At 37.9% G+C, this 16,227-nt stretch overlaps 1 protein-coding gene across 14 annotated transcripts in view; it reads right to left on the bottom strand.

Moving 5' to 3' along the window:
• Positions 1 to 16,227, bottom strand: part of CADPS2 (calcium dependent secretion activator 2) — a 299,343-nt gene that overhangs the window by 227,639 nt on the left and 55,477 nt on the right. For all 14 annotated transcript variants that reach the window (XM_085218604.1, XM_085218528.1, XM_085218565.1 and 11 more), the window contains exon 2: positions 11,682 to 11,795. In XM_085218604.1, coding sequence (XP_085074730.1) covers positions 11,682 to 11,795 — 114 coding nt within the window. The remainder of the gene's footprint in view (positions 1 to 11,681; positions 11,796 to 16,227) is intronic.

Genomic DNA, 16,227 nt, shown 5'->3' with positions numbered 1-16,227 from the left:
TTGCCCTCACTGCTGTTTACCCATACCTTTTCTGACAGTTTAACTGCACCAACTCAACAATAACTTCTATGATAATTGAGGCTAATAAGCAAATTAGGATAATCTCCAAAAACTAAGCATGCTGTATGCATTATTAATAGTTACTTTATCTTTAACCTTCATACATGTTATGAAATTGATTAAAACTTTTTTCTTCCCTAACAGTAATGAGAATTTCTCCTGACTGCTAACACTGAACACAACCCTCAGCCTATGCAACCACCTCTTTCCAGACTCCTCTGCCACTGTAAATTATTGTCATTACTACTTTTAAAAAGCATTAGATCTGGGCTCATTAACTTGGAATACAACAACAGGCTCGTGTATTTTTTTTTCCATGTGCCTCATTTTTTGACATATGAGGTTATTCCAGTCCCTTTTCACATTTACATACCTATCTTTCAGATGTCCAGGATTTTACTCAGATTTGTAACTGTTGAATTTGAACAAGTTTTGGAAACAGCCCTTGTCTTCTGTCTTCAGTTGAGGACAGACAGATATACCTTCCTCTTCAATAGAGGAGATCATGTCTGAAGAATTATTGGGAAATCTAGAGTTGCTAGGAGTCTTCATATTTTAAAAGTCAAGAGAGAGGACTAAATGAAACTGTGCATCTTCAATTTGAGAGCCATAAAACAATTCTGAGCTCAAAAACACCCACAGTAATCAATCTGACTCTGAATTAATGACAGAACCAAAAGTAACTGCATTTCACAATGAGTAAGAGTTAAAATATCTTCCCCTGAACTGCCTGGAAATTTCTCTGTGGCTCCTATTCAAAGGAGCCTTATCTTTTTTCAACAGGCTGTCTTAAAACAGCTGTGACAACACTTACATGCATTTTTCCTCTCTTGCTGCCATTTTTGGGATAAAAAGTCTGACCCCGGCATCATCAATCTGCCTGGTAACACAAACAGACAATTCAGTCTCTTCTTCCCAGACTCAGAGGATCAGTTAGATGCTAGCCACACACTTGTTAGGTCAAGATGATCACGCTGGCATAGCAGAAGGAGGGCAGCCTGCCTGCAGCTCTCAGACCCCTTTCATTGTGATATTACCAAGGAAAAAAAAGGCCATGTGCTTGTTTCAACTTCATCCTCTGGATGTAAGCCCTATCCTTGTTTAATGCCAGAAATGAGCATCCTTCCAGGAGAGAGCAGGACTTCTCAGGGAGACTCTGGAGTGACATCTCAGCACTTCTTTCAGAGGTACCCACAAGAAGGAAGTTTGTATCTATACATATCTGTACATCTATACATATCAACAGCCACTGCCATGAATCCTATGTGTTTTAAACTCCTCCAGCAACAATAAATGTTGAATAGAAATAAATAATTCTATTCACACAGAAGTGATGACTTGTGTTCTGAACGAAGATGGACATCTTACTCATCTTTTCTTGGTAGGTTGGTGTGGTCTTGGCTCTCCTTTCTTTTCGGTCTTAGCTTCAAAATTTAGCACTAGTGTCAGCTAAGACTAGTATGACAGCAGTGTCAGGAGCTCTTCTGAAGTCAGAACAGTTTCTTAAGTTTCAAGTGAGAAGAATTTCCCAACAGTGGCATTGTACTGAGGAGGAAGCTGAAGGTAAAAGATGGAATTTGCAGCTACAGTGTAGATTTTGATATTCTTTCAGATGACGTATGTAAACAATGAGCTTTCTGGTACCTCATCTAAGACATTATTTATCAACAAAATAGGTTGGTATCAAAAGAAAAGAAACATGTAGTTTCAATGATGAAATTTCTGCATTTGAAAATTCTTCAGACAGAACGATTTTTAAATGCAGTCCCTGCATTTAAAAAAAAAAATCATACCATCAGATCAGCTACAGAGTAAATTGAGCATTACTAATATGAAGAAGGTGTAAAGCTGCTGGTGTAGTTATTGATGCACATCACACCCAGAGAGACAAAGGAGTATATTTCTGATTAGGTACAGACAGTTGTCTGAAGCTTGTCTTTAATTTCAGTGTTACAGTCATGGAAATGAGAATTAAAAACTGGCAAGCAGGGAGCCAGTCTACTCTTTTTGACCTTTCTCTGGAGTAAAGGAAAAATGAAGTTAAGAAGTGACTCACACATGCTCAAAGAAGTAGGGGGGAAAGTCATTCTTTACTTGTTCCTTCTTTATCACTTCATCAGCAGCAGAGATCAACTCTCTGAAGCAGTACTCACTAAAGTAGATCTCTTTCATGCTGAAAGATGAAAGGTTTAGCTTACTTCCCAGATGGGCTCAGTAGTCCAAGAGGAAAACAGAGCTAGAAACAGCATGGTGAGCTGCATCCTGGTGGATCTGTGGGTTCCCAGTACACCTGAAGACACACGTACACTCTGGTTTCCCTCTGATTCCTCTGCCAGGACCAAGGCACACGGGACTCATCAACTCCATGCATACTGAGAAAATGATGGAACTAAATGGAAAGCAACACTTCTTTTTGCTCCCTTGTTTAATTTTCTCAGTTGGATTTGTTGCGTGTCTGAAGCACAGTCAGAAGACGAGTTGGAACAAGGCAACAAGGATCATTTACAATTAATCAATGATTCCTGCTGCAACTCTCAGATCAAAACCTGTATTTCAGAAAGAACTTTCTTTTCCAACTGCACAAGTTATGTCAGTTACTGGCCCCCAAGGACCACCCTATTTGGTCTTTACACAGTTGAAAAGGAGAGGTGTTAGGACAAGATGCCACTATCCAGGAGCAAAAAACAGTTGGTATTTAAGGATCACTTCTGCAGGTTCATAATTCCCTCTCAACATAAGCAGAGAAGGAATGGATGGATTGCAACTAAGAACCACTCCGGAACAGTAAGTACAAAGAAATGAATGGATTCTGAATCTTGCTGAAAGCTAAACCTGAAAAACTGTTCAGTCATGTTACGTTGTTAGCAGTGAAGGAAAGAGGGCCAAGCAGAGGAGTCCCTGATGACTGAAACTGACATGAACATGTGAGGAAACTGTCATGTGGTCCTCCCCTCCCCACGTATTTTTCTGCCAATCACTTGCTTTGATATAACTTGCAAAGAATTAAACGTATTAATTATTAAAGCATGTTAACCAATAAAACAAACATATTAATCAGTTAAACTAATGGTACAACCAGAACTACACCAGGATTTGGGGCTGTGTCTGGAAGCACCATGTGGAAACAGGAAAAGAGAAAGGTCCAATCAGGGATCATAATAAATGCCTGATGTCAAATTATTTACTACAGATCAAGAAAACATAATTTGCTCTGCAATTTTATTCCCCTAGGTAGGCACACAATAGGCTTAATACAAAGGAAAAACAGCAAGCTAAGCAATAAGCTGAAGTTAATAAGAAAAAATAAACTAAGAAATCAGGGAAAATGGTTTGATGGCAGGGCCAAGTGGAAAGGAAACAAGTTTCCTTAACAAGGCAGTTACTGTTCACTAGCTGTGCTCTGTGCAGGTAATTACTAACTGGAACAGACCTGGTAATCTATTTCTTCCCACATGCTCCATTTAAGATAATGTTGTTTCTTGTGAGTGAGAATCTTAGGTGGTTAACAACTTTATGGCTGGATTGAACTTCGAAGAAACATCTTTCTTGCTCTGAGGGGAGTAAAAGCTTTATGAGGCAATATAAAATAGAAAAAGCTATCTCTATGGCACTACAAAGCTTACTTCTGTAAATAAAAAGCTTAAAAATCTCATTTTCTGCTTTGACCTCTCAGCAATACTCTATGGTGGGAAATGTAGACCAATCAAAATCTGAAAATAATCACTAAGTAAATATTTGCATCACTGTTCATTTCTTGCCTTCACAGTTCTTGAGATGTAAGAATTTGCTTTTTTCCTTTGTAATTAGTAAGAGAATAGAAATTAAATGCAGTTGAGAGAGATCAGTGTGATCACTTCTCATTTACTGACTTCTAAATTTTAGCCAGTCATTTGCTGACCTTTTTCATCCCTTTCTGCCTTGTTTCCTCTAGATTGGTTTACTCAGAGATTCTTAATTTGCCAATAAGCAGAAAATGCCACTTTTCCAAGATACTACTTTGAAGTTTAAGAGATTTTGACAGGTCACATATCTATGAAGGTAAAGCTTTCTGTCACAAAGTAAAATGGTAACAGAGTTCTATCAAAACACCCAAATGACATTTTTTTTTTCCCCACCACCTAGAAATCTAAGAATAAATGAAATAATACTGAAATTAAATCTGAGTCCTAAAAATTCCACACATTGATACAGGAAAACAGGAAGTTTTCTCCTTTATTATTTCTTCACACATGGGTTGTTTGTTTTTCCTTTTTTAAGGAGAAGAAATATTTCAGCTACTAGTTGCTTATTCAGTAGAATTGTTAATTAGAAAAATATTATTATGGTAGCTTTCTACAGCGAAACTCTCATCAAAACTGGAAACCTAAAGAAATGATGTGAGAAAATTCCAGTGCCTGCAGAGTTGGGAAAAAGAGAAAGAGATACTGGTTGGACAGACTTTGGCTGACAAGAGTCTGTAGGTATCCTATCAGAATTTTCACTTACGTTCTATTCAGTCTTGGAGTGTACTACTGGTATTAAACTGCATGCTTCCTCTAGTCATGGAGAAAGGCATTAAGTCAAAGAACACATCAAATATCTGACTGCTGAAGAAGTATCTGGTTGTTCTCCGTTATTCTTGAGAGACCTGAGATGTGCTCCAACTGAAGCACAAAACAGAGATGACAAAATGAAGGCACAAAGGAAAGTTCATTGGTATTAACGTAACTTCTTAATGAAATACTTTGCAGAAGTCTTTTCCCTTCTACAGGGCCTGAAGGGACCATGCTCAGACCTGGTCTAATTTTTAAATACCACTTGAAAAGAGAGAGGGGAAGATAACTTAAAAAGATTAAGAGTTATCATCATTTGCATATCTAATTAAAGAAATAAATCAATATAATGATTTATAAAAAAAAATATAATAATTTTATTTAAAAAAAGAATATTTGAGCATCACTTTTAAGATTTCTGAAGCACTGATGTTACACTGTCACCTGTTCTATTAGGTATCAGCCTTGCAGAAAAACTGCTTGTTTTCAGTTCACAAAGCATCAACAACAAAAATGTGTATAATTTGTCTCAGTGCATCTTCCTGCCAACTACAAAACTGAAGCCTAGATAAGTTTGTGTTTCCTCTGAGACACAGAAAAACAGCGGTAGGATTAGGAGAAAAAATAATTAACCAATGGCGAACAAATTCACTGTTGTGTAACAGTTTGAGCCATTCTTGGTGCTCTAACTGTTTTGTTCAGATTATTAGGTAAATTGTGTGTGTCTGTTAAACAAGTAAATAATGTCAGGAGCTGCTCCCTATAGTAGAGATGTACCTCACCCAACACTAATTACTTCTGCCATGTTTAGTCCACAAGATATTCCATATTGCCCTTTAACAACAGCAGTCAAAAAAACAAACAGTAAGAATAGTTTCTGGGATATTTTAATTCACATTCAATGAGCCATTTCTTCCTCTCTTCCTATCTGCACACATCACTTGCACAGCTAAGACAGGTGCAATTAAAACACTGCTCTCCCTCCCTCCACTGCCTCATTTAGAAGTTTGAGATAAAGATCTGCTGTAATTACATCTGTAATGCTAATATGAAAACTGCATGACATCCTCAGTCAAATTATCAATGATTATCCACCCACAAATACCAGTGTCTAAAGAGATTGAAACAGACAGCCCCAACAGTCAACAATTATATTCTGTGCAGATGCACAGCAAAATCCTTTGCTCCTCTGAAGCCATGGGGGTGGAAATGAAAATGGGGTACTCATTCTTTATAAAGACAAAGAAAATAGTTAGCTGTAGTTGTTTGTAAAGCAAGAAATGAGAGGATTTCATCGCTGACACACTTTCTACACACGAGCAACATAACAGCAGGCCCTGAGGGGAGGCCACGCACCACGGAGCTGCAATCCGGCTAACTCTCCTCAGCCCAGGGTGGGTTAGATTATGTAAAGCAAGTTTGAATTCATCGTGCCTTATCTCCTCTTCACTTCTCCGAGGAACATAATTAGACAGCAATCTCCATTACATGCCAAATTGAGGCTACTGATCCAAAACGTTGGAGGCACTGGAGTTTCTTCAGTGAAGTGCGTGACCTAGATAAATCTTCTTTGTGTCTCTCACTTGGAGGTGGCCTAAAAACATTTTACTAAAGTTTTTCAAAGAACTGCCCCATGACAGACCTCAAAATAACAGCCCCACACCACTGTTATGCTGAAGCTTGTCAAAGTCTTAAGACAACTGAAAAGAAACAAACAGTACAAATGCTGCTAAGTGCAACTGTAAACATTTGTTGCTGAAAGGCTCCCTCACAAGGCAAAACACCAGATCATCCTAGGGTTAATGGGAGGAAACATACTGTGGAGACCACTTCTGCAAAGGGGACTGTTACAGCCATAGCTCTCAAACTGTTTTCATGCTCAGGTTTTTGAAAAGGATCTAAAGAAAGCAAAAAGCCCAATATAGTTATGTATGCAAATTATGGCTTTCAAGAAAAACAAAATGAAAGCAGAAATCAGCTAAAATCCATTAGGCTTCTATAATTTTATCTTAAAGTATTTAAATACATGTTTGATCTACTGATTCCATTATTTTGCCTCGCTAAAACCAAAACAGAACATTATAACATTTAATTATTATCTATTTTGTGTGCACTATGTTTTGATTCTAATGAATGCTTTTTAGTTCTCTTAGGGTCATCTTCACCAGGATCATGCCTTTTGTTGCCTTGAATAAAAACCATGTACCTAAAATGGATGACATTAAAATCAAGCCATAAAAGCAATCAAAACATCACTTAGTCCAGGAAGCTACTGCCTTGCTGCATTTTCACCATTGAGATACTTTTGTCCCTCCCTTTGACGTAACTACAAAAATCTTTACATTTTATTCCATGATTATTGGCAGAAATGGCATCACTGCTTCACTCCGATCTTTACAGAAATACTCTTTTTTATTCCAAGCTAACTCAACATCCAAACGTTGTAATAATAAAAAGAATTTTTAAAAGGTCCAAAACAAAATTCATCCTTTTCTAAGGGTAAGTGCAAAGAATGATGCTTTTGTGATGCCACCACATGCTTCCATTATTGGCCAAACAACCATTCTGCATTAAGGGAAGAAAGCTATTTTCATGATTCCTGTAAAAGTCTACATAGTTTTGATCAAAATAAAGAATCAGTGATGGTGTGCACAGGTGTATCTGCACACAATTTTCCTTCACTCCCTGACTCTACAGATCTTACAAACTCCTTAACAGCCCAGCTGCTCATGCTCAAGGTTGAAGTTAGCCATCGTGACTTTGTATGGTTACCACATCAGTGACTGCTGTTTACCACATGGAGAGTCCTTTCTGAGGGCAAGAAGATGGTTTTTGCCTCCAGCAGCCCTGTTCATCTCTTGCACACCTCAAAGGCCTCTGTTGGCTCTTCAGTATTTTGAACCAGAGGACAAAGGTTTTCAAAGGATGCTTGTTCTACCTACTGCAGAAGCTGAAAGGTGTCACCCAATCCCTCTTCTATGGAAAGTGAATGAAACAGTTTCTCTTCTCACTTAGAAAGCTATAGACTTGGAACCTCTGTTCTTGGTGATCTTGGTTGCTTTTCTACTTTTATGTCACCTTTTTTTTTAAATCCATCCCAAGCCCCCTCCAAAAGGTGCAGACTCAGTAGCTGAGATGACACACCAACCTCCTGTCTCATGGGTCTCTATTGGCCACACCTCAGTACTTTCCTTTTGTCAGACCGCAGTAGGCAAGAGTTTAAATTGCCAAGGACTTCAACACCTGAGTTGAAATAGAAATTAAGTATGATCCCCATATCGCAGGCTAATATGTACAGTCAAACTAGGTCTGATTTTAAATTATGAAAAACTCTTAGTGCCAACTGCTACAGATCCTGCTTTTAACATTCAGATTTAACCAGCATGCAGTAATTACGAGTTAGAACTACATACTTAAAATGAAGAAGCAAGAAAAACAGGAAAAACACCAGTACATACAAATTTATGCAGCTGCAAAATGCTTTAAGCAGAGAGTTGATAACCTCAGAGTGTGCAATCACTATAATATTGAACAAGTTGTCATTATTTCAAATGCTCATCACAGTGCTCTGCCCCACACTGTTCATATCTAAGACTGCATATGCTATAGACTGAAGAATCAATACATAAGTTTAATAGGTATGTATTCATTTTAAGCTATGTCTTAGGTGGTGAACAAACCTTAGAGCTCTACTCAGAAGCATTTTCCAGTCTCCACAAAAGAACATACAAGAATATGAAAGAGTATATGTATATATGTATATATAGATACGCATGTATACGTATGTATATATATGTAGAACAAACAGGGTTGAAATATGCAAAGAAACATTTTATTTCATAAATTCCTCTGTCAGTTTTATACTTAGCAGTGTGTCCAATATAATTACTCATAATAGATAAGCATATGATCGAATTTTTTTCTTTATCCAGAAAGCATCACCAACATCCGATGTTCTGCAGATTAGAATCTGGCTTAATGTCTGCAATGGAATTCCACACACACACACACACTCGCACACATTCACACACAGACACTCATCACCAACTGTTTAATTCTGAATTATTACAGACATACAATTGTAAACATTTATTTATCTTTTCATTAAAAAAAAAAAAAAAGAGGGGAAGAGGAAATATCTAAATAATATGTATATACAAGGAAATTACACCAAATTTCAGAGACCCTAGAAAATGTGGTGTAGGGCTAGGGGACAGTAATTGCACAGAACAGGAAAAAAAGCATTTTCAGAGGATCAAAGAAAAACTGATACAACTTCTTCTGTGAATTGGTTTCCTATCTGAATTTTACAATAAATGGAAAATAATTCCAAGATATTAATAGAAAGTCTTAAAACTCATATAAACATTAGAAAAGACACAACACTGACTGATGTCAACCTCCCCAGGTACTCCTTACACAGGAGTATGACACTTCCAACACAATCTTGACTCTTACAACACAGTGAAATTGGTATTGATAATAAACAAAGTCTATCAGCAACTATTTCTAGAAATAAATCAGACTGAGCTACAATAGGTTCCTAAATCCTAGAGACTTACTTTTAGATTCTAAAAGATGAAAAATTCTGAACAAAACCTGTAATTAAAAACAGTTGTAATAATTTCAAACAGTTGAAACCAATAATACAGGACTTATGTCATAAACCCAAATCAAACCTTCTCTTTCATATTTAAACATAAAAAATTGGATGTGGAAAACTACCTGCAGTAATGAGACTAGCCTGGCTAGTAATAAGTCTCAAACCATGACTATTGCATAAGATTAAAGGGAAATTAATCATTTTTAGAGTAAAATAATTACTGTGCAGACCACGTATTTGTTTCCTCTCATGTAAGATAAAATTAAACTAACTCAGCAGCTAAAGTATAAGGAAATGAATGCTAAAGCTGATAAGTAGTATGCCCCCATTCAAACTACTAAAAAAGCGTGCCCAAACAGGAGATGTGCTGGACCACACGTGGAAGACATACCGATGAGGAAGCATTAGAGTATAGCATCAGGTCAACTCACAAAGAAGTGGTAGAGCTTAATATTTTCAATGATTGGATAATGAAGCAAATGAAAAGGGCACAAGAAAAAAATAAATGATGGTCAGATGCACAAGAGTTGATTAAAGAACGTTGAAGAAGAGCAGTAGATCGAATTAAGTCTCCTGGTCAGCTGATTCTGCCATTGCAGTGTTCATTAAATCCAATGTGAGTATTCACTCCAAACTTGAAAATGAACTAAAAATTACTTGCAAATGCCATCTTAATTTGCAGAACTGGAAATTGTTTCCAGTATCTGGAAAAAAAATGGAAGTGGAGTGCACTTATAGTTATGGCTGGCAGATCATTCACTATGCACTAATAGTGGATTAAGATCCCATCACCCCAGAGACCTTGCAGTCTTGACAGTAATGCCAAGATCTTTGGAAGCCTCTGTTTAAAACCGGATATCTAGAACATTTGCACATGGAATAAAACATGGTGAACAGTTAATATAACTTCAAAATTTGTCTTCCAATTTCTAGGGGGACCTTGGATTATTAAGTAAAGCTTTTAACTTGACTCTTGATGAGTCCAAATAATTTCATTAACAGGCACAAATGAATTTTAACTGTACAGTTACTGTTTAAGAATTTAATTTAAAATCATCTTTATTCACTGTCACATCCTTTTCAAAACAAAGGTTAATTCCTCTAACACATCAAGCTTCTCACACAGCTTCTTTAAAGAAAGAAAATAAATATTACATCCTTTTCAATTCTACTGCATGTTTAGTATCTTGAAATATCCCACTCCTCTACAGCCTGTTGCTGGGCAGCAAATTAGCTCAATCTTGCTCGGCAGCATCTTCCAAACTGTTCTTCCTCCCAGTCTTAACTTCTGCATCAGTTATAGAGAAAAAAAGATTATCTTCTAAAGATTCCTACACTGTTCTTGCACTCCTATGTACAACCTCATCAACATGCATATTTTTGTGTTTCACCCACAGACTTGTAACCCAGTCATTCCCATCCTTTCACAAGTGCACTTCTGATATTTCACTTATTCTAACTGCCACAGTACTGATCAGTCTGTGACTTGGAGAAATCCATGCCGAATTCTCACATTTCTGCGTGACAGAAAGCCCTTTTGACCTTTTTTACCTCTTCTTTTTCTATGCAACATAATTTCATAGAGGTAAAGGCAAGCTAGAACACCAGTTATAATTTTTTTTTTTCTCTGAAGAAAAGTTTCATTCAAAACAAAGAATAGCAAAGAATAGCTGACAGAGAACGAGGATGAACAGTATATGAAAAAGCTAAGAAATTTGAAAAAGGTGTGGGAGAGTGAAATAGGGAAAAAGACTCTTAGACAAACACAAGTTTAACACACAGCCCTTGTGATTTGTTGAACAAGTTTAAGCTGCATTAGAAGTGAATTCACAGTACCCTTTGCTAACAGTTGGACATAGATTCTCTAACCACATGCTGCTGAATTTGCAAAAAGAACAGCGAAGTATCCTCTTAGTGTGGAACAGGACCTATGCCTTGTGCAATTAAAAGCACATTTGAAGATCTGCACTGATGCAGGCAGCCACAGAACATCCCCAGGAAGCAACAGCAGAAGGTGAGAGGTGGCCCAGTCACGCGGAAAGCTTTGCTGCTTTGGGAAGAGAAGAGGCAGCTCCTCTCCAAGAATCCTGCACAGTAACTAGAAATCAGAGGACACATTTCTCAAGATGGTAACTTACAACTGAATCTCTGATTAAAAGAGGTAACTTAGACATATGGAGATAAAAGTAGCAGTGCTGAGTTGTGTCAAATGCTGCCAGAAAGATTTTTAGTACCAGGAGTTTTTCATTTTGTCTTTTTCTTTTCCCCCTTCTTCAAAACAAGTGGATATTTTCCACTTCAGTTTATCTCCTTTCTGATGCAGTGGATTTCTACTTACAAAACGACAAAGCTGGAGTAGGAGGCTATTTCTAGAATGTGTGCAAGCTCACAGCTTTCAAAACCTAAAATTCCTTCTATTAAATCTCCATTAAAAGAAATCCTATGAACTTCTTAAACAACAGAGTAAAACAAAGCATAGAACTTACCTCATAATAACTTCGCACAGCATTACAGAACGCTTCATCTGCTACGATTTGTGTCTCCCCATTCAGAAAGGCCTGGAAACGTTCTTTCAGTGTCTGTAGCTGCTGCTTATTGAGCTATGGACGAAAGAGAGGAGAAGAATGATTACAAATTGAGTTCAGTCTCAAAATAAGACCATGCAGCATTTTAGTAGCTTCCATTTGTTGTCTAAGCACTACCGTCTTCACATTTAACAAGTATGCTCACTGAAGAAAATTTAATAAAGATGCTGAGTCTGCAGTGCATGGACTTTAGGCCATTGATGTTACACCACCATGAAGAAGGTCAGACAAACAACCTGACAACAGCAGCCATGAGTCTCCTGAACAGACACTGAATTTCTTTCAGTGGATTTCACATCAAAGCTGAGTGCATTTGAAAGCAGATTCTTAATGGAGAATGTTACATGCCTAAGCCTTGCAAACAACCTAGCGTTTAGTGTTATGGGAAAAATCAAAATCTCAAAGTTCTCCTGGGAGCCAGACAGGCCTTTTACAAGGCTTATTTCAACTCTTGAAGTATTCAGTATGATATTTCTCCCCTCATCAAATTTGTGCGAAGTGAAAATGTCACACCAAAGTGGACTCCTACTAACATATACTAATAAAACCAGGCAACAATTAAAGCCACTTGTTTTGCTTTCTCAGAATTTAAACATTAATATAAAGCCTTTGTTTCCTAATTTCTGAACTTTAACATTACACAAACTCAAGCACAACTGGGAGAAAAGCTTATTCATCTTTCCTGTATTTTGCCTACTTAAAAATAAACGTATAGCCAGATTTATTTCTTTTTTCCGAGAGCAAGTTCTATTTGCAATGGCTAACCTGCAACAAATAGCATTACCTCAACAGCATCGGTGATTCTTACAACGGAACTTTTTGGCACCTGCATTATGTATGGTGATTTCATGCTTTCAGGTATCTAGTCCAGCCACTTTGAAGCCATTTAAGCTACAGTATTGTTAAGGGATTAAAAAAATTACTGCTATCCTCCTAATGCTCCTACCTTGGACAACCTTTACATCCTTCATATGAAAGGAGGATTTTCATCTTACATCACACTCTCCAGCTCATGCGCTTCTACTTGAAAACTGTCTCCAAACCAAACGCAAAAGGTGTCTTATTTTCACAGAAGGCAATCGTATAGATATCATGTAAATATGAGGAATCCTCTGAAAAAATGATGAAACATAGACAGTAGCAATGCAAAGCCAGAAATGATGCCTTTGAAAGAAGAATCTGAACATTAAAAATAAATCTGTTCGCCATCTTAGTGTAGTGATTAGCAGCACAGAACAAGCCCCAGGAATCCTCCACACAAAAGGCTCCACTTGAGATAAGCAAACATCAGCAGAAGCTGCTGTGGCTTGGAACAGATCCTCTCGGGAGCAGCAGGCCAGCACTGACAGCCTGCCAGTACGCACCACTGCTACCAAAATCAATGTCAGAGAAGCATAGGTTTTGTGTCCACATGTAAACAAAAAATGCACCTACCCACCCATCTGACACCTCCATTCCTTGTGCAGAACCTGCACCACACACACACAAAGGCTAACAGATACAGTGGAAATCAAACTTTATTCCCAGATATGCAGTCCCCTTTTATTCAATTCCCCTTATTCTCCTCTCACCTCGTAAAGACTAGACAAGCTGAGCTGCCAGCAAACACAAATCATTAAGGACATTTGGAGCTCTGTGCTCAAAGGTAAACACACGTTTGCTGTCGCAGGGGAGCTGAGAAGAGCCGACCTTCCTGCAGACAGTGCGCCCTGCAGAGCGCGCAGCTCCTCCGTCCTGCGGAACATCCACCGCTCCGCAGCGAGAGCACGTGGGCTTCCTGCCAAAGCAATTATGGAAATGTGTTTTCATGCTCGCAGACTTCATTCTTTAGGTGATTTGCGTGTCTGTTACCCGCATATCAAACAAAAACATTATGAATAAGGCAACGAAATATAAATTTAATTCTGGCTTTCTCATTTCTAACCATCATAGTTCAGCAAACTGAAATGCCTTTAAAATATTTATGTATGGCTTTCATATTCAGTACTTCAGGTAGTGAGTAATTCTATGAGTTGAGTGGCATTTGAGAGTTATTTTATGTTTCTTAAATTACTGATATCTTAGTGTGAAATCTGAACAGTAAGGAATAAAGCTCTTCTGCAAAACTAAAAGTATTATTAATTCCAGTGCGAAAATATGAAAAACTGCATGTTGCACTAAGAAGAATCTGAAGCACATTTTACATGTCCCCAGTAATGTCATATGTACAGATGCCAGGACAAAATAAGTTATCATAGCCCACTGCAGCCCATTGGTTCTCTGTTTTCACATCTGACAGAACATTGACTGCACAGTGAATTATGCTCCTTTTGTTGCTGGTGGTCACTTTTAATGTATTCATAAGCATAAGTCAATCAGCAGCCAAATGTCTCTAGAAAACATAAACAGTGGAAGTAATAGATTAATTGCAGGCAGAAAGAAAAGTCTAATTGAGAATCACATAATAGCATATGGAGAATAACAAGTGTCCGCAGAGGGTATCTCAACCAATGGACACAGCCAAGCAGCTCAACCACCCCATGTCTGAGTTATTCTGAAGTCACAGAAATCATAAAAAGGCTTAGGTAGGAGGGGACTTTAAAGACCATCTAGTTCTAACCTCCCTGCCATGTGCAGATTGCCACCCCCCAGTTCAGGCTGCCCAAAGCCCCATCCAACCTGTCCTTGAACACCTCCAGGATGGGGCACCCACAGCTTCTCCCGGCAGCCTGTGGCAGCACTTCACCATCCTATTTAGTTGCCCATTTGGTCAACAACAGATGAGAGATGAGGACATCAAGGACACCATACATAGCTAGGATCCCATCAGAAGTGCATAAACTTAAGGACAGTAGTTCTGTTCTGCATTTTCTCCTATAAGAGCTCACATAAAGACCATATAGCATCCTTCTATTCCAGAACTTCGGTGTATCTGCACTCTCTCTTCTGTACAACATCCACATGTAGCCCACCTTTGCATTCTGCCCCTCACAAGTACTTGTCTACATCTTACAGTGCCTCCATACCCACATTTTGATACTAATAGAAAGAGCCACGAACAGCAAAAAAACATAAAACTGAATTCAGATGATCACCTGAAGAATGGCGTGAAGCCTCACTAATTCTGTCACATCCCATCAACCTGCTTCAGTTTTGTATGCTTTATTTGGATTTTTCTTTCTCAGTGATATGAAATCTGTTGTCATAACTCTGTTTGATACTTCATAAATAGCTCCTGCTGCTTCATGGGAGAATGTATAACTCAATTCCAGCGTCTCAGAATATCAGGTTTGATTGCATTCTGTAGAATGACTGAAGATAAATAAAGTCAACTTTAAGGGAAAAAAAAGATTAACCAACCTAAATTTGCTTTTTCTTTATTGCAGTCACGCAACAGAAAAAAAAAAAAAAATTGTATTTCTCTCCATCCAATTTGCCTTTTGCAAAAGCTTACATTTATTTTTTTACTTCACAGATCTGATAATGTAAAAGATAGAACAAACTTCTCAGAACTATTTAATTAAGAGTATTTTTTGTTCAAGTTGCAGGAATAGTTTCACTTTTCGTAATGTACAGAGTAATGCAAATGTATCAGAACAGTCTCATGCAATTAAATACTAAAAAATTCTCACCTTGCATTTAATACCTCAACAGTATGTTACATATCCCCAGCATATTCCTCTTAGAGCATTATCTTAAAGATTTATTTTAGATGCTTTATTCTTTCTAATGTGAAACTGGTGTATGAAAACCTAGAGGCATTCCTGTTTCATCTCCCCTTATGCCTTTAACAAATTCCATAAATGGAACTTACAAATTTGGAGTTTAGTTCTATTTTTTGTAAGATGCCGCATTTTAAACATCTAGCAGTTCAGGGAATTGTTCCACTGTAACATGTTTTAATTCATTAAATAATAAACACCAATATTTTATAGGAAAACTCAACCATATATGGATTTGTAGCAGTAAAACTTTGTCTTTTATTTGAAAAAAAAAGAAAGAGAAAGGAAAATTCTAGCCTCACAGGAGCTGATGCTACACTTAAGGCATCTTCTATCCTTTCTCACTGGGTAGGTGCAACACTGAGCAACTCAGTAGCGCCTTGAACGTTTGCAGCCAACAACAGCCAGCAAAAACCTACGTCACAATATAAGCATCACCCAAAAAATATTATCTTTCAAAACTAAGGGCACCAGCAGCCTCCCTGCTCCATGCCCCAGCTGCTGCCTTATGGCCACAGCCAGCAGCTGACCCCGCTCCCCAAAAATATAGCAATCCCAGAGCTGGCACGGGAAGAATAACACTCTGAGCCATTGCCACCTTGTGGCAGTTCTGGAAATACAGCAAAGAAATAACTGCTCATTGCAGGTCCTCGTACCCAGAACTGCGATATGCCTGAGCATCAATAAGCCTTAACGCAAGCAAGAGTACTGCTGCTTATCTACTCCCAACCTACAGTGTAAAATTA

Source organism: Meleagris gallopavo, chromosome 1 (genome assembly GCF_905368555.1).
Source record: "Meleagris gallopavo chromosome 1, MGAL_WU_HG_1.1, whole genome shotgun sequence".
NCBI classification, from domain to species: Eukaryota; Metazoa; Chordata; class Aves; order Galliformes; family Phasianidae; genus Meleagris; species Meleagris gallopavo.
Note: the sequence above shows the minus strand (reverse complement) of the source record. Positions and strands in the feature narration are given on the sequence as shown.